The following is a 22,432-nucleotide window of genomic DNA, read 5'->3' on the forward strand; positions in this document are numbered from 1 at the left end:
AACAATGCACCTATCTTGTACCAACGCTAACACTACCTCCAAATAGAAAGAAGAGAGATTCCACATGACCCACGTAACCAAGGAGCTCCATCCGGTGCATGCAAGATGATTTCTGAGCCTATGTTACGCTCGACGCAAACCATGCACCTATCTTGCATCAAGATTAGCACTATGTCTAAATGGAAAGAAGTGACATTCCACATGACCCACATCACCTAGGGGTTCCATTGGGTGCATCCAAAACGATTTCCTATCCTATGGTACATTCGACGCAAACCGTGCACCTATCTTGCATCAAGATTAGCACAATGTCCAAACATACCAAAATGAGCTACCACTTGAGCCTCGTCACCTAGTGGTACCATCGGGTGCGACCAAAACAATTTTCTGAGCCTATGGTACGTCTAGTGCAAACCATGCACCTATCTTGCACCGACGGTAACACTACCTCTAAACAAAAAGAGGAGAGATTCCACATGACCCACATCACCAAGGAGGTCCATTGGGTGCATCAAAAATGATTTCCTAGCCTATGGTACGTTCGACGCAAACCGTGCACTTATCTTGCGTCAAGATTAGCACTATCTCTAAACGGGCCGAAACAAGCTTCTAGTTGAGCCTCGTCACCTAGTGGTACCATCGGTTGCGTCCAAAACGATCTCAGAGCCAATGGTACGTCTAGCGCAAACCATGCACGTAGCTTGCTCCGACACTAACACTGTCTCCAAATGGAAAGAAGTGAGATTCCACATAACCCACGTCACCTAGGAGTTCCATTGGGTGCATCCAAAATGATTTCCTATCCTATGGTATGTTCGACGCAAACCGTGCACCTATTTTGCGTCAAGATTGCACTATGTCCAAACATATCGAAATGAGCTTCCACTTGAGGCTCGTCACCTAGTGGTAACATCGAGTGTGACCAAAATGATTTCTGAGCCGATGATACATCTAGTGTCAACCATGCACCTATCTTGCACCAACGGTAACACTACCTCCAAACAGAAAGAGGAGAGATTCCACAAGACCCACATCACCAAGGAGGTCCATTGGGTGCAGCAAAAATGATTTCCTAGCTTATGGTACGTTCGACGCAAACCGTGCACTTATCTTGTGTTAAGATTAGCACTATCTCTAAACAGACTAATATGAGCTTCCACTTGAGCCTCGTCACCTAGTGGTACCATCGGTTGCATCCAAAACGATCTCAGAGCCTATGGTACGTCTAGCGCAAACCACGCACCTAGCTTGCTCTGACACTAACACTAGCTCCAAATGGAAAGAAGTGAGATTCCACATAACCCACGTCACCTAGGAGTTCCATTGGGTGCATCCAAAATGATTTCCTATCCTATGGTACGTTCGACGCAAACCGTGCACCTATCTTGCGTCAAGATTGGCACTATGTCCAAACGTACCGAAATGAGCTTCCACTTGAGGCTCGTCACCTAGTGGTACCATCGGGTGCGACCAAAATGATTTATGAGCCTATGGAACATCTAGTGCAAACCATGCACCTATTTTGCACCGACGCTAACACTACCTCCAAATGGAAAGAAGAAAGATTTCACATGACCCACATCACCAAGGAGGTCCATTGGGTGCATCCAAAAGGTTTTCCTAGCCTATGGCACGTTCAACGCAAACCGTGCACCTATCTTGCGTCAAGATTAGCACTATCTCCAAACGTATCGAAATCAGCTTCAACTTGAGCATCGTCACCTAGTGGTACCATTGGGTGCGACCAAAATGATTTCTGAGCCTATGGTACGTCTAGTGCAAACCATGCACCTATCTTGCACCGACGCTAACACTACCTTCAAACAGAAAGAAGAGAGATTCCACATGACCCACGTCACCAAGGAGCTCCATTGGGTGCGTGCAAAATGATTTCTGAGCCTACGTTACATTCGACGCAAACCGTGCACCTATCTTGCGTCAAGATTAGCACTATCTCTAATCTGACCGAAACGAGCTTCCACTTGAGCCTTGTCACCTAGTGGTACCATTGGGTGCGTCCAAACTGATCTCAGAGCCTATGGTACGTCTGGCGCAAACCATGCACCTAGCTTGCACCGACACTAAAACTGTCTCCAAATGGAAAGAATTGAGATTCCACACAACCCACGTCACCTAGGAGTTCCATTGGGTGCATCCAAAATGATTTCCTATCCTATGGTACGTTCGACGCAAACCGTGCACCTATCTTGCGTCAAGATTAGTACTATCTCCAAATGTACCAAAATGAGCTTCCACTTGAGCCTCATCACCTAGTGGTACCATTGGGTGCGACCAAAACGATTTCTGAGCCTATGGTACGTCTAGTGCAAACCATGCACCTATCTTGCACCGATGCTAACACTACCTCCAAACAGAAAGAAGAGAGCTTCCACATGACACACGTCACCAAGGAGCTCCATCGGGTGCATGCAAAATGATTCCTGGGCCTATGTTACGTTCGACGCAAACCGTGCACCTATCTTGCGTCAAGATTAGCACTATCTCTAAACAGACCGATACGAGCTTCCACTTGAGCCTTCTCACCTAGCGGTACCATCGGGTGCGTCAAAAACTATCTTAGAACCTATGGTACGTCTAGCGCAAACCATGCACCTATCTTACACCGACACTAACACTGTCTCCAAACCGAAAGAAGTGAGATTCCATATAACCCACATCACCTAGGAGTTCCATTGGGTGCATCCAAAAAGATTTCCTAGCCTATGGTATGTTCAACGCAAACCGTGCACCTACCTTGCGTCAAATCAGCACTATCTCCAAATATACCAAAATGAGCTTACACTTGAGCCTCGTCACATAGTGGTATCATCGGGTGCGACCAAACTGATTTCTGTGCCTATGGTACGTCTAGTGCAAACCATGCACCTATCTTGCACCGACGCTAACACAACCTCCAAACAGAAAGAAGAAAGATTTCATACGACCCACATCACCAAGGAGGTCCTTGGGTGCATAGAAAATGATTACCTAGCCTATGGTACGTTCGACGCAAACTGTGCACCTATCTTGTGCAAGATTAGCACTATCTCCAAACGTATCGAAATGTGCTTCCACTTGAGCATCGTCACCTAGTGGTACCATCGGGTGCGACCAAAACCATTTCTGAGCCTATGGTATGTCTAGTGCAAACCATGCACCTATCTTGCACCGACGCTAACACTATCTTCAAACAGAAAGAAGAGAGATTCCACATGACCCACGTCACCAAGGAGCTCCATCGGGTGCGTGCAAAATGATTTCCGAGCCTACGTTACGTTCGACGCAAACCGTGCACCTATCTTGCGTCAAGATTAGCACTATCTCTAATCTGACCGAAACGAGCTTCCACTTGAGCCTTGTCACCTAGTGGTACCATCGGGTGCGTCCAAAATGATCTCAGAGCCTATGGTACGTCTAGCGCAAACCATGCACCTAGCTTGCACCGACACTAACACTGTCTCCAAACGGAAAGAATTGAGATTCCACACAACCCACGTCACCTAGGAGTTCCATTGGGTGCATCCAAAATGATTTCCTAGCCTATGGGACGTTCGACGCAAACCGTGCACCTATATTGCGTCAAGATTAGTACTATCTCCAAATGTACCAAAATGAGCTTCCACTTGAGCCTCGTCACCTAGTGGTACCATCGGGTGCGACCAAAACGATTTCTGAGCCTATGGTACGTCTAGTGCAAACCATGCACCTATCTTGCACCGACGCTAACATTACCACCATACGGGAAGAAGAAAGATTCCACATGACCCACATCACCAAGGAGGTCCATTGGGTGCATCAAAAGTGATATCCTAGCCTATGGTACGTTCGACGCAAACCGTGCACCTATCTTGCATCAAGATTAGCACTATGTCCAAACGTTCCGAAATGAGCTTCCACTTGAGCCTCGTCACCTAGTGGTACCATCGGGTGCGACCAAAAAAATTTTTGAGCCTATGGTACATCTAGTGCAAACCATGCACCTATCTTGCACCGACGCTAACATACCTCCAAACGAAAAGAAGAGAGATTCCATATGACCCATGTCACCGAGGAGCTCCATCGGGTGCATGCAAAATGATTTCCGAGCCTATGTTACGTTCAACGCAAACCGTGCACCTATCTTGCATCAAGATTAGCACTATCTCCAAATGTACCGAAATGAGCTTTCACTTGAGCCTCGTCACCTAGTGGTACCATTGGGTGCGACGAAAACGATTTCTGAGCCTATGGTACGTCTAGTGCAAACAATGCACCTATCTTGCACCGACGCTAACACTACCTCCAAATAGAAAGAAGAGAGATTCCACATGACCCATGTAACCAAGGAGCTCCATAGGGTGCATGCAAGATGATTTCCGAGCCTATGTTACGCTCGACGCAAACCATGCACCTATCTTGCGTCAAGATTAGCACTATGTCTAAACAGAAAAAAGTGACATTCCACTTGACCCACGTCACCTAGGGGTTCCATTGGGTGCATCCAAAATGATTTCCTATCCTATGGTACATTCGACGCAAACCTTGCACCTATCTTGCATCAAGATTAGCACAAAGTCCAAACGTACCAAAATGAGCTACCACTTGAGCCTCGTCACCTAGTGGTACCATCGGGTGCGACCAAAACGATTTCTAAGCCTATGGTACGTCTAGTGCAAACCATGCACCTATCTTGCACCGACGGTAACACTACCTCCAAACAGAAAGAGGAGAGATTCCACATGACCCACATCACCAAGGAGGTCCATTGGGTGCATCAAAAATGATTTCCTAGCCTATGGTACGTTCGACGCAAACCGTGCACTTATCTTGCGTCAAGATTAGCACTATCTCTAAATGGACTGATACGAGCTCCACTTGAGCCTCGTCACCTAGTGGTACCATCAGTTGCATCCAAAATGATCTCAGAGCCTATGGTACGTCTAGCGCAAACCATGCACCAAGCTTGCTCCGATGCTAACACTATCTCCAAACAGAAAGAAGTGAGATTCCATATAACCCACGTCACCTACGAGTTCCATTGGGTGCATCCAAAATGATTTCCTATCCTATGGTACGTTCGATGCAAATCGTGCACCTATCTTGCGTCAAGATTAGCACTATGTCCAAATGTACCGAAATGAGCTTACACTTGAGGCTCGTCACCTAGTGGTACCATTGGGTGCGACCAAAATGATTTATGAGCCTATGGAACGTCTAGTGCAAACCATGCACCTATCTTGCACCGACGCTAACACTACCTCCAAATGGAAAGAAGAAAGATTCCACATGACCCACATCACCAAGGAGGTCCATTGGGTGCATCAAAAATGATTACCTAGCCAATGGTATGTTCGGCGCAAACCATGCACCTATCTTGCGTCAAGATTGGCACTATCTCCAAACGTATCGAAAACAGCTTCAACTTGAGCATCGTCACCTAGTGGTACCATCGGATGCGACCAAAACCATTTCTGAGCCTATGGTACGTCTAGTGCAAACCATGCACCTATCTTGCACCGACGCTAACACTACCTTCAAACAGAAAGAAGAGAGATTCCACATGACCCACGTCACCAAGGAGCTCCATCGGGTGCGTGCAAAATGATTTTCGAGCCTATGTTACGTTCGACGCAAACCTGCACCTATCTTGCGTCAAGATTAGCACTATCTCTAAGCGGACCGAAACGAGATACCACTTGAGCCTTCTCACCTAGTGGTACCATCGGGTGCGTCCAAAATGATCTCAGAGCCTATGGTACGTCTAGCGCAAACCATGCACCTATCTTGCACCGACACTAACACTGTCTCCAAACCGAAAGAAGTGAGATTCCACATAACCCACATCACCTAGGAGTTCCATTGGGTGCATCCAAAATGATTTCCTAGCCTATGTTACATTCGACGCAAACCATGCACCCATCTTGCGTTAAGATTAGGACTATCTCCAAACGTACCGAAATGAGCTTCCACTTGAGCATCGTCACTTTGTGGTACCATCGGGTGCGACCAAAATGATTTCTGAGCCTATGTTACGTCTAGTCCAAACCATGCACCTATCTTGCACTGACGCTAACACTACCTCCAAACAGAAAGAAGAGAGAGTCCATAAGACCCACGTCACCAAGGAGCTCCATCGGGTGCATGCAAAATGATTTCCAAGCCTATGTTACGTTCGACGCAAACCGTGCACCTTTCTTGCATCAAGATTACCACTATCTCTAAATGGACCGAAATGAGCTTCCACCTGAGCCTCGTCACCTAGTGGTATCATCGGTTGCATCCTAAATGATCTCAGAGCGTATGTTACGTCTAGCGCAAACCATACACGTTTCTTGCACCGACACTAACACAATCTCCAAACGGAAAGAAGCGACATTCCACATGACCCACATCACCTAGGAGTTCCATTGGGTGCATCCAAAATGATTTCCTATCCTATGGTACATTCGACGCAAACCGTGCACCTATCATGCGTCAAGATTAGCACTATGTCCAAACGTACCGCAATGAGCTTACACTTGAGCCTCGTCACCTACTGGTACCATCGGGTGTGACCAAAATGATTTGTGAGCCTAGGGTATGTCTAGTGCAAACCATGTACCTATCTTGCACCGACACTAACACTACCTCCAAATGAAAAGAAGAGAGATTCCACATGACCCACGTCACTAAGGAGCTCCATCGGGTGTATGCAAAAATGATTTCCGAGCCTATGTTACGCTCAACGCAAACCATGCACCTATCTTGCGTCAAGATTAGCACTATCTCTAAACGGACCGAAACAAGCTTCCACTTGAACCTCGTCACCTAGTGGAACCATTGGTTGCGTCCAAAACGATCTCAGAGCCTATGGTACGTCTAGCGCAAACCATACACCTATCTTCCACCGATACTAACACTGTCTCCGAAAGGAAAGAAGTGAGATTCCACATGACCCACATCACCTTGGAGTTCCATTGGGTGCATCCAAAATGATTTCCTAGCCTATGGTATGTTTGACACAAACCATGCACCTATCTTGCGTTAAGATTAGCACTATCTCCAAACGTACCGAAATGAGCTTCCACTTGAGCCTCGTCACCTAGTGGTAACATCAGGTGCGACCAAAACGATTTCTAAATTACAACACAACATACCCATTTGCAATTCTTGATAATATTCTTCTACACTTTTAGCATCCTACCTCAGTTGTTGTAATTTATTTAACAAATCACGTGCATAGTAAGAAGGGACAAATCTGGCCCTCATGATTCATTTCAAAGCATTCCAAGTTCATGGTATGTTATTAGGATTTTTCTTGCCATGTTCTATCCACCAAACAGTAGCAAAATCAGTAAACTCACTAGTAGCAGCCCTAACACGTGTATTCTCAGGAAATTCATGACATGCAAACTTTTGATCAACGGCAATTTCTCAAGTAATGTATGCATCAGGATCATATTTACCATCAAAAGGAGGTATCTTAAATTTTATCTTACTGAAAGCATCATTATTATTGGGTACCTCACATCGGCGGTGACCACCCATACCTCTACGATTATGGCGTAGGCGATGTCGGTCACGAGTGTCATGAGCATCATGTTTAGTATCAACAGTATAATCATCATCATAATTATCTTCGAGTCATTCTTCGTCCTTGTTGTCTTCATTATGCTACTCTTTGTCTTTTGTGTGGAAGTCATCAAAATGCTTCAGAAGAGCAGCAAGGCTTCTGTCCATACGGGCAACAGATGCCTCCAATCCTGTAAGCTTGGTGGTGGAGGCAAGTTGGGTGGCCTCCACTTACCCAATCTTGTCATTGGTCACCTGTAAATCTTGATCAAGTCCTTCTGTATGCAGCTGCACTTGCCTTGTAAAATGTTGAATGATGCCCTTGGTGCGAGGAGATTGTGGCCTCTTGTTAACATCCTCTGATCCTGACATGGTTTAAAAGACAAGGGAAACAAGAAAACAGGTGAAGAAATAAAAGCCCTACAGCTATTAGGATGTAGCTACTGCAAGGCGCTCACTCTCAACCTGTTACAAAAGCTCTTACTAATTCTTACCTTGCTCAATAGGAGGGAACGACAACCAACAAGTCTTCAACCGTGGAATGAAGTGTATCGGTGCCGCAACAACAACACCTATCAAGCTGTAGTCGAAATATGTGGAGCTATAGGTGGGCTGAAGCAAGGAAGTACTAGCACCATGTTAGTCACAAAAGCAAGCTGAATAATCGTTCAACGGTGGTACTATGCTGGTCCTAGCCTAGACCGTGCTAGAGACGCGAGCCTGGGCACAAAGGAGGTCACAACACACCACCAGAAACAATGGAGAAGCACAACAAACAGCCCCCCCTTTTTTTCCTGTTTTTTTTCTTTTTTTTCTTTTTTTTTCTTTTTTTCTGGGGATCCTCAAAACTGATTATATAAACAAAAAGACTTCACAGGAGTCACACACCACAAACTTTTTTCCGAAGGACAGGGGTATTCCGGTAAAAAAAGATACTCTCTCTCTCTCTCTAGAGTAAAAACCGAGCCAAAACTTATATGCAGGTCATGGAGAGTTTGAGTATAAGTAGGACTACTGCTGCACAAAGATGTACTCAGATTCGATCTCACAACAGCAACCAGGCAGCTGTCAATTCGGACTAAAAATCGATTCCAACTCGAACTCAACACCACGTGGGATTCGGTCTCAAACTCAGATTCCTACTCGGTCTTGAACACAAGGATGTATTCGGATTCAGCCAACAGAAGGTTTATATGTTAGCACACGGCTATGACTAGAACGTGACAAGAACTCAAAACTCTAAAGGACAAAAACTAAGACCAGCAACTCGACACAACCGATGTAGCCGACGACTCAACAAGCCCTAACTAAGCAGTGCTAGCAAAGGCTCAAAGGGTTTATAGGATCGCGGTAAAACTAATCTACTATATTTTTTTGGCTTTTCTGGACTATAGGAAAAATTAGAACAATGAAGGATTAGAAGACTCTCACCGATAAACCTTGCTTTGATTACCAACTGATATGATCCCGCTAGGGTTTGTTCCCAATCTTTCGATGAGAGGTGTGGGATAACTCGATTGATGGGTGGAGACGACGTTCACGGCCCGACTACAGCCTTCCAAGCTGCGCCTTAGCAACTGATACACCACCTCCAATGGCTGCCGCGATCTTGTGGAGCACGTCACCCGGCCACTAGGGCACTCGTCCTACAAGCAATCGAAGAACTAGCAAGAACAAGTGTAGCAAGTACTAAATTACTAGATGTAGATGAAAGTTTCAAACTCAATCTCAATCAAGGTGGGGTTCCGAAGACAAGAAGACGAGCGGCTGATCCAGCACACGCGCTTACAAGCAAGTAGCGAGAGCTAAACTTGATCTAAACAAAACCTGCCTATTCTTGGTGGCGGCTAAGGAGTATATGAAGGTGGAAGGACGACCAGGGGGTGTTGGGGTCATTCTCCAACCCTAGGATGCGTCCCTAATGGACCCAACATGATACACGGCGCATTGGACCAAACTAAGGTGACGCAGCACCTTTGGACAGTCGTAATTCAGTCATTGCAGCCGCCTCAAAACAGATATGGACTTGATTCTAGATCCACATGAAAATAGACTTCATAAGGATTCCATGAAGTACTTGAACGCCCCAATCCGAGTCCGTATGCAACCGTGGTGACCATCACAAGTTGGAGCTGTCCTGGAGTCCGAATTCAGCCTCCGCGAATCCTTGTCCCTTTCGGTCCTCTCACTGGTTCCCAACCAAAACAAGAGTGCACGCGTCTCCATGGTCTAAATATGATGGACAGGAACTCAAGGGTGAACTTACTTGATGATTAATGTGATGAGCACGGGTGCGAGTAACAGGACCAGAAACTGGTACTCGTGTCGGTGTGGATGTATCGTTAGTGTTGAAGTCCTCATCAGTCTCGAAACGGAAAGAAGTGAGATTCCACATAACCCATGTCACCTAGGAGTTCCGTTGGGTGCATCCAAAATGATTTCCTAGCACATGGTACGTTCGACGCAAACGTGCACCTATCTTGCATCAAGATTAGCACTATCTCCAAATGTACCGAAATGAGCTTCCACTTGAGCCTCATCACCTAGAGGTACCATCGGGTGCGACCAAAACGATTTCTGAGCGTATGGTACGTCTAGTGTAAACCATGCACCTATCTTGCACCGACGCTAACACTACCTCCAAACGGAAAGAAAAAAGACTCCACATGACCCACATCACCAAAGAGGTCCATTGGGTGCATCAAAAATGATTTCCTAGCCTATGGTACGCTCGACACAAACCGTGCACCTATCTTGCGTCAAGATTAGCACTATGTCCAAACGTACCGAAATGAGCTTCCACTTGAGCCTCGTCACCTAGTGGTACCATCGGGTGCGACCAAAATGATTGTTGAGCCTATGGTACGTCTAGTGCAAACCATGCACCTATCTTGCACCGACGGTAACACTACCTCCAAACAGAAAGAGGAGAGATTCCACATGACCCACATCACCAAGGAGGTCCATTGGGTGCACCAAAAATAATTTACTAGCCTATGGTATGTTCGATGCAAACCGTCCGCTTATCTTGCGTCAAGATTAGCACTATCTCTAAATGGACCAAAACGAGCTTCCACTTGAGCCTCGTCACCTAGTGGTACCATCGGTTGCGTCCAAAACGATCTCAGAGCCTATGGTACGTCTAGCGCAAACCATGCACCTAGCTTGCACCGACACTAACACTGTCTCCAAATGGAAAGAAGTGAGATTCCACATAACCCACATCACCTAGGAGTTCCATTGGGTGCATCCAAAATGATTTCCTAGCCTACGGTACGTTCAACGCAAACCATGCACCTATCTTGCGTCAAGATTAGCACTATCTCCAAATGTACCGAAATGAGCTTCCACTTGAGCCTCATCACCTAGTGGTACCATCGGGTGCAACCAAAACGATTTCTGAGCCTATGGTACGTCTAGTGTAAACCATGCACCTATCTTGCACCGACGCTAACACTACCTCCAAACGGAAAGAAGAAAGATTCCACATGACCCACATCACCAAGGAGGTCCGTTGGGTGCATCAAAAATGATTTCCTAGCCTATGGTATGTTCGACGCAAACCGTTCACCTATCCTACGTCAAGATTAGCACTATGTCCAAACATACCAAAATGAGCTTCCACTTGAGCATCGTCACCTAGTGGTACCATCAGGTGTGACCAAAACGATTTTTGAGCCTATGGTATATCTAGTGCAAACCATGCACCTATCTTGCACCGACGCTAACACTACCTCCAAACGAAAAGAAGAGAGATTCCACATGACCCACGTAACCAAGGAGCTCCATCGGGTGCATGCAAAATGATTTCCGAGCCTATGTTACGTTCGACGCAAACCGTACAACTATCTTGCATCAAGATTAGCACTATCACCAAATGTACCGAAATGAGCTTTCACTTGTGCCCCGTCACCTAGTGGTACCATCGGGTGTGACCAAAATGATTTCTGAGCCTATGGTACATCTAGTGCAAACCATACACCTATCTTGCACCGACGCTAACACTACCTCCAAACGGAAAGAAGAAAGATTCCACATGACCCACATCACCAAGGAGGTCCATTGGGTGCATCAAAAATGATTTCCTAGCCTATGGTACGTTCGACGCAAACCGTGCACCTATCTTGCGTCAAGATTAGCACTATGTCCAAACGTACCAAATTGAGCTTCCACTTGAGCCTCGTCACCTAGTGGCACCATCGGGTGCGACCAAAATTATTTCTGAGCCTATGGTACGTCTAGTGCAAACCATGCACCTATCTTGCACCGACGGTAACACTACCTCCAAATGGAAAGAGGAGAGATTCCACATGACCCACATCACCAAGGAGGTCCATTGGGTGCATCAAAAATGATTTCCTAGCCTATGGTACGTTCGACGCAAACCATGCACTTATCTTGCGTCAAGATTAGCACTATCTCTAAATGGACCGAAACGAGCATCCACTTCAGCCTCGTCACCTAGTGGTACCATTCCAAAATGATCTCAGAGCCTATGGTACGTCTAGCGCAAACCATGCACCTAGCTTGCTCTGACACTAACACTGTCTCCAAACGGAAAGAAGTGAGATTCCACATAACCCACGTCACCTAGGAGTTCCATTGGGTCCATCCAAAATGATTTGCTATCCTATTGTACGTTCAACACAAACCGTGCACCTATCTTGCGTCAAGATTAGCACTATGTCCAAACGTAACGAAATGAGCTTCCAGTTGAGGCTCGTCACCTTGTGGTACCATCGGGTGCGACCAAAACAATTTTTGAGCCTATGGTACATCTAGTGCAAACCATGCACCTATCTTGCACCGACGCTAACACTACCTCCAAACGAAAAGAAGAGAGATTCCACATGATCCACGTCACCAAGGAGCTCCATCGGGTGCATGCAAAATGATTTTCAAGCCTATGTTACGCTCGACGCAAACCGTGCACCTATCTTGCGTCAAGATTAGCACTATCTCTAAACGGAAAGAAGTGACATTCCACATGACCCACGTTGATGGGACAAGGGGTTGTTCCTGATCTTTTGGTGAGTGTGGATAAACTCGATTTGGGGTGGATTCGACGTTGGCTGTCCGACTACAACGACCACAAGGTTGCTGCGCCTTAGCAACAGGTACACCGGCTCCGATTGTGATGTTCTTGCCGTGCCAAGAACACCATGAACCTGCAAGCAACCGAGAACAAGCAAGAACAAGATGAACAAGCAAATAACTCACGGATTTAAGCCAAAGGCCGAATCTGAATCACAAGTTGGGGTCTTGAAACAAGCAAATCGGGTGGTCTAGTCGACACACGCGTTTACAAGGAAGAAGCAGCAGCTATCTTGCATCTAAACAAAACCCAACCTCATTCTGATGGCTGCTGGCTCTATTTATAAGGAGGAGAGCACAAGGGGGAGTGGGAAACCCTAATCTGGGCGTCCCTCAATGGGCTGTAGGTCTGTGCGTCCTTTGGCTTGCTGCGCACAGATTCGGTAGATTCTGATAGTGGGGTTGGACCCATGTGAAAGAGGACGACGCGCTCTTTCCAACAAGTCAAAAACCAGCTTCATTGGATCTCGTATCAAGGAGTTATGGTACTTTTGATGGAGTGTTTCCTGCTGTCTCGAGATGAGCTGAGCGCCCCATTAATGATGATTCCCACTTGTTCGGCTGCTCCATCCTCATCATGGGGTCTAAACATGAGGCAATGGGGTCTTGACCAACATTCCTAAGAATAAGACAATCATCACCATGATTTAGTAGCATCCAATTCTGAGACGAGTTTGTATGAACAGCGAGGAACGACTTTACCTGATAATTAAGTTGTTGTGCTCGAGCTCTTGTCATCGGACCTTGTTGTGCAGCAGGTGTGGTTGTATCAATGGAAGGGATGTCCTCATCATCCTCCCCTTCTTGCATTTGAGTCGTCCTCGACTCTAGTTCATCCTCTTCTCCCAAATATGGTTTCAAATCTGCAATGTTAAAAGTGGGGCTAACCCCAAAAGCTGCAGGTAGCTCAAGTTTGTACGCATTATCATTAATCCTTTCTAACACTTTAAAAGGACCATCGGCTCTAGGCAGCAACTTAGACTTTCGCAAATCAGGGAACCTATCTTTTCTCAAATGGAGCCAAACTAGATCACCAGGTTCAAAAATGACATGTTTCTTCCCTTTGCTACCAGCTAGTTTATACTTTGCGTTCATGCACTCTATTTTCTCTTTAGTGGTTTCATGCAATTTTAAGATCAGTTCAGCACGTTGTTTAGCATCAAAGTTCACTCGCTCCGAGGTCGGAAGAGGTAACAAATCAATAGGAGCACGTGGCACAAACCCATAAACAATCTCAAAAGGGCTTTTCTTAGTGGTAGAATGCTGTGAACGATTATAAGCAAACTCAACATGAGGCAAGCACTCTTCCCACATTTTTATGTTCTTTTTCAAAACAGCCCTAAGCAAAGTAGATAATGTTCTATTGACAACCTCAGTTTGTCCATCAGTTTGGGGATGACAAGTAGTGGAAAATAAAAGCTTAGTCCCTAGCTTAGCCCACAAAGTTCTCCAAAAATGACTAAGAAATTTTGCATCCCGATCAGAAACAATGGTGTTAGGCACACCGTGCAATCGAACAATCTCACGAAAGAACAAATCAGCAACATGTGTAGCATCATCGCTCTTATGACATGGTATGAAATGTGCCATTTTAGAAAATCTGTCCACAACAACAAACACACTATCCCTCCCCTTCTTTGTTCTAGGCAGTCCTAAAACAAAGTCCATTGAAATATCTTCCCACGGTGCACTTGGAACAGGAAGAGGCATGTATAAACCATGAGGATTAAGGTGTGACTTAGCTTTCTGGCATGTTGTGCAGCGAGCAACGAACCTCTCCACGTCTCTCCTCATCTTGGGCCAAAAGAAATGACCAGCAAGGATGTCCTCTGTCTTTTTCACACCAAAATGTCCCATGAGTCCTCCTCCATGCGCTTCCTGCAACAATAACAAACGCACAGAGCTAGCTGGAATGCATAGCTTGTTAGCTCTAAAGACAAACCCGTCGGTAAGGATGAATCTGTTCCATGTTTTCCCCTCTTGGCAATTCAGCAATACATCTTTGAAATCATTGTCATGTGCATATTGTTCCTTAATAGTTTCCAAACCAAAGATTTTAAAGTCAAGTTGTGAAAGCATGGTGTAACGTCTAGACAAAGCATCAGCAATTATATTTTCCTTCCCCTTTTTGTGTTTGATGACATAAGGAAAGGACTCGATGAATTCAACCCACTTGGCATGTCTACGGTTCAGTTTTGCTTGACTACGGATGTGTTTCAAAGATTCATGATCAGAATGTATGACAAACTCTTTGGGCCACAAATAATGCTGCCATGTTTCTAAAGTCCGAACTAGAGCAAGCAATTCCTTATCATAAGTAGAATAGTTCAAACTAGGGCCACTCAACTTTTCACTGAAATACGCCACAGGTTTCCCCTCTTGTAACAGCACACCACCCAACCCAATTCCACTAGCATCACATTCAAGCTCAAAGGTTTTGTTGAAATCAGGAAGTTGGAGTAAAGGTGCATGAGTTAACTTATCTTTGAGCGTGTTGAAAGCATCCTGTTGGGTTGCAGCCCAAGTGAAGGTTGCACCCTTCTTGGTGAGTTCATGCAGCGGGGCTGCAATGGTGCTGAAGTCCTTCACAAATCGACGGTAGAAACTAGCAAGTCCTAGAAAACTCCGCACTTGTGTGACCGTGCAGGGAACAGGCCAGCTGTGTATGGCCTCAACCTTGGCTTGATCAACTTCGATTCCCTGCGGTGTCACAACATATCCAAGAAAAGAAACTCGATCTGTGCAAAAGGTGCACTTCTCAAGATTGCCAAACAAGTGTGCATCCCGTAGAGCATTGAAAACGGCACGCAAATGATCAAGATGTTCCTCTAATGATCTACTATATATCAAGATGTCATCAAAGTATACCACCACGAATCTGCCAATAAAAGAGCGTAAAACCTCGTTCATTAATCTCATGAAAGTGCTGGGTGCATTAGTCAATCCAAAGGGCATGACAAGCCATTCATATAAACCAAACTTAGTTTTAAACGCTGTTTTCCATTCATCTCCTAGCTTCATACGAATCTGGTGGTAACCACTACGCAAATCAATTTTAGAGAACACAATTGAGCCACTCAATTCATCAAGCATATCATCTAACCTTGGAATAGGATGACGATATCTGATTGTGATGTTGTTTATCGCTCTACAATCAACACACATGCGCCATGATCCATCCTTCTTAGGAACTAAAAGCACGGGAACGGCACAAGGGCTAAGAGACTCACGCACATAACCTTTGTTGAGCAATTCTTGTACTTGTCTCTGAATCTCTTTTGTCTCATCCGGGTTGGTCCTATACGGCGCACGATTAGGCAAGGAAGCCCCAGGGATGAGGTCAATCTGGTGTTCAATCCCTCGAATTGGTGGCAGCCCCGGTGGTACCTCCTTTGGAAAAACATCGGCATACTCCTGCAAAAGATTAGTGACAGCAGGAGGCAAAGAAATAGATGTATCTTCGAGTGAAAATAAAGTTTCTTTGCAAACCAAAGCATAGCAAACAGTAGTACTAGCATCAATCTCATCCAAATCAGATTTGGTGGCAAAGTAACAAGAGCCTTTCAGCTTGATCTCATTTTTATTATGATGAACAGATTTGCTAGACTTCTTCTTATGTTTCTCAAGTTCATTAGCGACAATCTGATTTTCACTAGCAACAGCCTGATTCTTAAGTTTGCTAGCTCTAGCAAGTTCATCTCTTAGAATAGCCTCAGGGGACATGGGGTGCAACACAATCTTCTTGTCATTATGCACAAAAGAGTATTGATTTGTTTTACCAAAGTGCAAGGAATCTTTATCAAACTGCCATGGTCTACCTAACAACATAGAGCATGCTTGCATAGGCACAACATCGCAGTCAATGGAATCATGATAAGAACCAATGGCAAACTCTACCCTTACCAATCGTGTTACCTTCACCTTGCCGCTGCTGTTAAGCCACTGAATGTAGTAAGGCTGCGGGTGTGGTTTTGTGCTCAACAAAAGCTTCTTCACCATTTCAGCACTTGCCAAGTTGTTGCAGCTTCCTCCATCTATGATCACACGGCAAGAGCGTTCCTTGATCACACACTTGGTTTGAAACAAAGTGTGGCGCTGATTTTGCTCAGCCCTCTCCATTTGGGCACTTAGCACCCGCTGCACCACGAGGCTCTCATAGTGCTCAGCAGCTTCAGCCCCAATGTGCTCTTCGTCTTGTTGGAAATCATCTCCTTCCGCTACATTGTTAGCAGCAAGCAAAGCATATGTTTCTTCATCAAAATCACTAGCAGAGGAATACCCACCATCAGCTCGCACAACCATCACACGTGTGCTTGGGCAGTCCTTGCGTACGTGGCCATATCCTTTGCAGCGTAGGCACTGAATATCCCTTGTTCTCCCCGTGGATACCACCGAGGATGAACTCTTGGCAGATGTAGCCGTTGCTCCTCTAGTTGGTTCACTTGGGCATGGTACAGAATTTGTTGTAGAGGAGCGTGGCTTGATGGTCGAGGAAGATTGTGGGGGTGCACGCGTTGACGGTGCAGCAGCATTGGAGGGTGTCCACGGGCTAGCACGACCTGCAGGAATGTTAGCCCTCATGCTAGCTCGTCGTCCCTGCACTTCTCGTTCAGCTTTACAAGCAAGGTGAAATAAACGATTGACAGAATTATATTCCTTATAAGCTAGAATATCCTGAATCTCCCGGTTCAGCCCACCCATAAATCTAGCTATGGCACCATCCTCATTTTCCTCTAGCCTGCAACGAAGCATACCCATTTGTAGCTCTTGATAGTATTCTTCTACAGATTTGGATCCTTGCCTCAATTGTTGCAACTTATGTAAAAGATCACGGGAATAATAAGAAGGAACAAATCTGGCCCGCATGACCCGTTTCAAAGCATCCCAAGTTGGTGTGTTATTTGGGTTCTTACGATGGTATTCAGACCACCAAACAGAGGCAAAGTCAGTAAACTCACTAGTTGCAGCCCTAACACGTTTGTCCTCAGGGAAATCATGGCAAGTAAATTTCTGATCAACAGCTAATTCCCAACTAAGGTACATATCAGGATTATACCTCCCATCAAAAGCAGGTATGGTGAATTTAATCTTGCCAAATGAGTCATCGGCACGTACCTCTTGCCGTGGTCGGCGAGGACCTGTCTCATGGCGGCGGCGATGTTGTTCGATGCGTCGATGACCATTCAGCTCCTCATCAAGCTCAGTGTCCGCTGCATATTCTTCTTCATCATGACCAGCAGCACTGCCCATGGTGTTGTTGTTGTTGTGATTGCGTCGTTCGAAACCATCACAGCGATTCTGTTCCATCCTCTCCAATCGCTCCAAGACACCTACAAGAGATGTATTAACAGAACCAAGAGTGCCTTCCAAGGAAGCCAACTTGGTGTTGGTCTCAATCTGAGCCGTCTCCAATTGACCAAGGCGCTCATTGGTGACACGAACATCCTCATCAAGGTGTTCAGCATGGAGCCTCACTTTGCGTTCAAAGTGTTGCAGCAAGGCTTTTGATCGAGGTGATTGTGGAGGGGTCCTTTCACCTTCTCCTGCCATGGTTAGTATGTAGCAAGGGAATCACAAGAAAATATGTCCTACCAACTAACTGAATTAGGTGGCAACAATTTTCATTCTCTCAGCATGTGCAACCGAGTTCTTACAAGTCCTTACCTTGCTATGCAGATGGTGTTGGCGACGACAAGAACAACACAAGTAGTAGCAAGTAGAACCCTGTGACGTTGTAGATAATTTGTGGAGCTGTAGGTGGCTTAAAAAAAATCAAGGTACAGCTGGAACCACGTTAGTCAATGCAAGTTGAATAAGTGTTCAAAGATAGTACCGTGCTGGTCCTAGGCTAACCCGTGCTAGAGACGCGAGCCTAGACACAAATGTTGTCACCGGACAGTAGCAAACAATGGAAATGATGAGAGTAAATAGCATCAACTTAACCCTTCTTTTTTTTCTTTCTTTCTTTCTTTCCTCCTTTTCCTTTCTTTTTCTTTTCTATTTTCTTTTTCTTTTCTTTTCTTTTCTTTTCTTTTCTTTTCTTTTCTTTTCTTTTCGACAAGTAGCACAAACTGAACTTTTGCAATATGATTATAACAAGAATGCAGCAAGTAGCATAGACTTTCTTTTACTAGGGATAAGGATTGCAACAAGTAGTACAAATATGCAATTTGAACTCTCTTATTTTCAGAACTGAGTGTACTCAGATTTGCACCAAAACGACAGGTGCATAAGGTAGTGTTTGTGTAGGCACGGCTGAAGGTGATGGTGGTGAGGGTTTCAGCGAAAAGGTCGAGAAAAACAGCGGTGCTTTTGCTGCTGGTTGTGGTGGTATTGGTGGAGATTGCAGCGGCTGAAGTGGGGGGAAAGGCAACAACGGATTGTGTGGTGACTGAAACGTGACAAGAACTCGAAACTCTAAAGGATTAGAACCTAAGAACCAGCACTTGACACCACGATGTAAACCACAAACTCAACAAGCAAAGAACTAAGCAGATCAGCAAGGCTCAAACTTGTGTTTGGAATTTCAGTTCTATCCTATTTTTATATTTCTGGACTATAGGTAAAGTAATGAACGGTAAATCACTCACCAAAGAACCTTGCTCTGATTACCACATGATGGGACAAGGGGTTGTTCCTGATCTTTTGGTGAGTGTGGATAAACTCGATTTGGGGTGGATTCGACGTTGGCTGTCCGACTACAACGACCACAAGGTTGCTGCGCCTTAGCAACAGGTACACCGGCTCCGATTGTGATGTTCTTGCCGTGCCAAGAACACCATGAACCTGCAAGCAACCGAGAACAAGCAAGAACAAGATGAACAAGCAAATAACTCACGGATTTAAGCCAAAGGCCGAATCTGAATCACAAGTTGGGGTCTTGAAACAAGCAAATCGGGTGGTCTAGTCGACACACGCGTTTACAAGGAAGAAGCAGCAGCTATCTTGCATCTAAACAAAACCCAACCTCATTCTGATGGCTGCTGGCTCTATTTATAAGGAGGAGAGCACAAGGGGGAGTGGGAAACCCTAATCTGGGCGTCCCTCAATGGGCTGTAGGTCTGTGCGTCCTTTGGCTTGCTGCGCACAGATTCGGTAGATTCTGATAGTGGGGTTGGACCCATGTGAAAGAGGACGACGCGCTCTTTCCAACAAGTCAAAAACCAGCTTCATTGGATCTCGTATCAAGGAGTTATGGTACTTTTGATGGAGTGTTTCCTGCTGTCTCGAGATGAGCTGAGCGCCCCATTAATGATGATTCCCACTTGTTCGGCTGCTCCATCCTCATCATGGGGTCTAAACATGAGGCAATGGGGTCTTGACCAACATTCCTAAGAATAAGACAATCATCACCATGATTTAGTAGCATCCAATTCTGAGACGAGTTTGTATGAACAGCGAGGAACGACTTTACCTGATAATTAAGTTGTTGTGCTCGAGCTCTTGTCATCGGACCTTGTTGTGCAGCAGGTGTGGTTGTATCAATGGAAGGGATGTCCTCATCACACGTCACCTAGGAGTTCTATTGGGTGCATCCAAAATGATTTCCTATCCTATGGTACTTTCGACGCAAACCGTGCGCCTATCTTGCATCAAGATTAGCACTATGTCTAAATGTACCAAAATGAGCTACCACTTGAGCCTCGTCACCTAGTGGTACCATCGGGTGCGACCAAAATGATTTCTGAGCCTATGGTACGTCTAGTGCAAACCATGCACCTATCTTGCACCTACGCTAACACTACCTCCAAACAGAAAGTGGAGAGATTCCACATGACCCACATCACCAAGGAGGTCCATTGGGTGCATCAAAAATGATTTCCTAGCCTATGGTACGTTCGACGCAAACCGAGCACTTATCTTGCGTCAAGAATAGGACTATCTCTAAACAGACCGAAATGAGCCTCCACTTGAGCCTCGTCACGTAGTGGTACCCTCGGTTGCGTCCAAAATGATCTCAGAGCCTATAGCACAAACCATGCACCTAGCTTGCACCGACACTAACAATGTCTCCAAATGGAAAGAAGTGAGATTCCACATAACCCACGTCATCTAGGAGTTCCATTGGGTGCATCCAAAATGATTTCCTAGCCTATGGTACGTTCGACGCAAACCATGCACCTATCTTGCATCAAGATTAGCACTATCTCCAAATGTACCGAAATGAGCTTCCACTTAAGCCTCGTCACCTAGTGGTACCATCGGGTGCGACCAAAACGATTTCTGAGCCAATGGTACGTCTAGTGCAAACCATGCACCTATCTTGCACCGACGCTAACACTACCTCCAAACGGAAAGAAGAAAGATTCCACATGACCCACATCACCAAGGAGGTCCGTTGGGTGCATCAAAAATGATTTCCTAGCCCACGGTATGTTCGACGCAAACCGTGCACCTATCTTGCGTCAAGATTAGCACTATGTCCAAACGTACCGAAATGAGCTTCCACTTGAGCATCGTCACCAAGTGGTACCATCGGGTGTGACCAAAACGATTTTTGAGCCTATGGTATGTCTAGTGCAAACCATGCACCTATCTTGCACCAACGCTAACACTACCTCCAAACGAAAAGAAGAGAGATTCCACATGACCCACGTAACCAAGGAGCTCCATCGGGTGCATGCAAAATGATTTCCGAGCCTATGTTACGTTCGACGCAAACCATGCACCTATCTTGCATCAAGATTAGCACTATCTCCAAATGTACCGAAATGAGCTTTCACTTGAGCCCCGTCACCTAGTGGTACCATCGGGTGTGACCAAAATGATTTCTGAGCCTATGGTACGTCTAGTGCAAACCATGCACCTATCTTGCACCGACGCTAACACTACCTCCAAACGGAAAGAAGAAAGATTCCACATGACCCACATCACCAAGGAGCTCCATTGGGTGCATCAAAAATGATTTCCTAGCCTATGGTATGTTCGACGCAAACCGTGCACCTATCTTGCGTCAAGATTAGCACTATGTCCAAACGTACCGAAATGAGCTTCCACTTGAGCCTCGTCACCTAGTGGTACCATCGGGTGCGACCAAAATTATTTCTGAGCCAATGGTACGTCTAGTGCAAACCATGCACCTATCTTGCACCGACGGTAACACTACCTCCAAACGGAAAGAGGAGAGATTCCACATGACCCACATCACTAAGGAGGTCCATTGGGTGCATGCAAAATGATTTCCGAGCCTATGATACGCTCGACGCAAATCGTGCACCTATCTTGCGTCATGATTAGCACTATCTCTAAACAGAAAGAAGTGACATTCCACATGACCCACGTCACCTAGGAGTTCTATTGGGTGCATCCAAAATGATTTCCTATCCTATGGTACTTTCGACGCAAACCGTGCACCTATCTTGCATCAAGAATAGCACTATGTCTAAATGTACCAAAATGAGCTACCACTTGAGCCTCGTCACCTAGTGGTACCATCGGGTGCAACCAAAATGATTTCGCAGCCTATGGTACGTCTAGCACAAACCATGCACCTAGCTTGCTCTGACACTAACACTATCTCCAAATGGAAACAAGTGAGATTCCACATAACCCATGTCACCTAGGAGTTCCATTCGGTGCATCCAAAATGATTTCCTATCCTATGGTACGTTTGACGCAAACCGTGCACCTATCTTGCGTCAAGATTAGCACTATGTCCAAACATACCGAAATGAGCTTCTACTTGAGGCTCATCACCTAGTGGTACCATTGGGTGCGACCAAAACGATTTTTGAGCCTATGGTACGTCTAGTGCAAACCATGCACCTATCTTGCACCGACGCTAACACTACCTCCAAACGAAAAGAAG

General features: G+C 45.7%; 1 protein-coding gene across 1 annotated transcript; it reads right to left on the bottom strand.

The window, feature by feature from the left end:
* Positions 1-15,147: 15,147 nt before the first annotated feature.
* Positions 15,148-19,297, bottom strand: LOC136533190 (uncharacterized; the record flags this gene model as incomplete). The annotated part of the gene is made up of 1 exon (XM_066525760.1): positions 15,148-19,297. A coding segment is annotated over exon 1 (3,027 nt), but the record flags the coding sequence as incomplete, so codon positions are not given.
* Positions 19,298-22,432: the final 3,135 nt, after the last annotated feature.

This window comes from Miscanthus floridulus, unplaced genomic scaffold (assembly GCF_019320115.1).
Source record: "Miscanthus floridulus cultivar M001 unplaced genomic scaffold, ASM1932011v1 fs_800_1_2, whole genome shotgun sequence".
NCBI lineage: Eukaryota > Viridiplantae > Streptophyta > Magnoliopsida > Poales > Poaceae > Miscanthus > Miscanthus floridulus.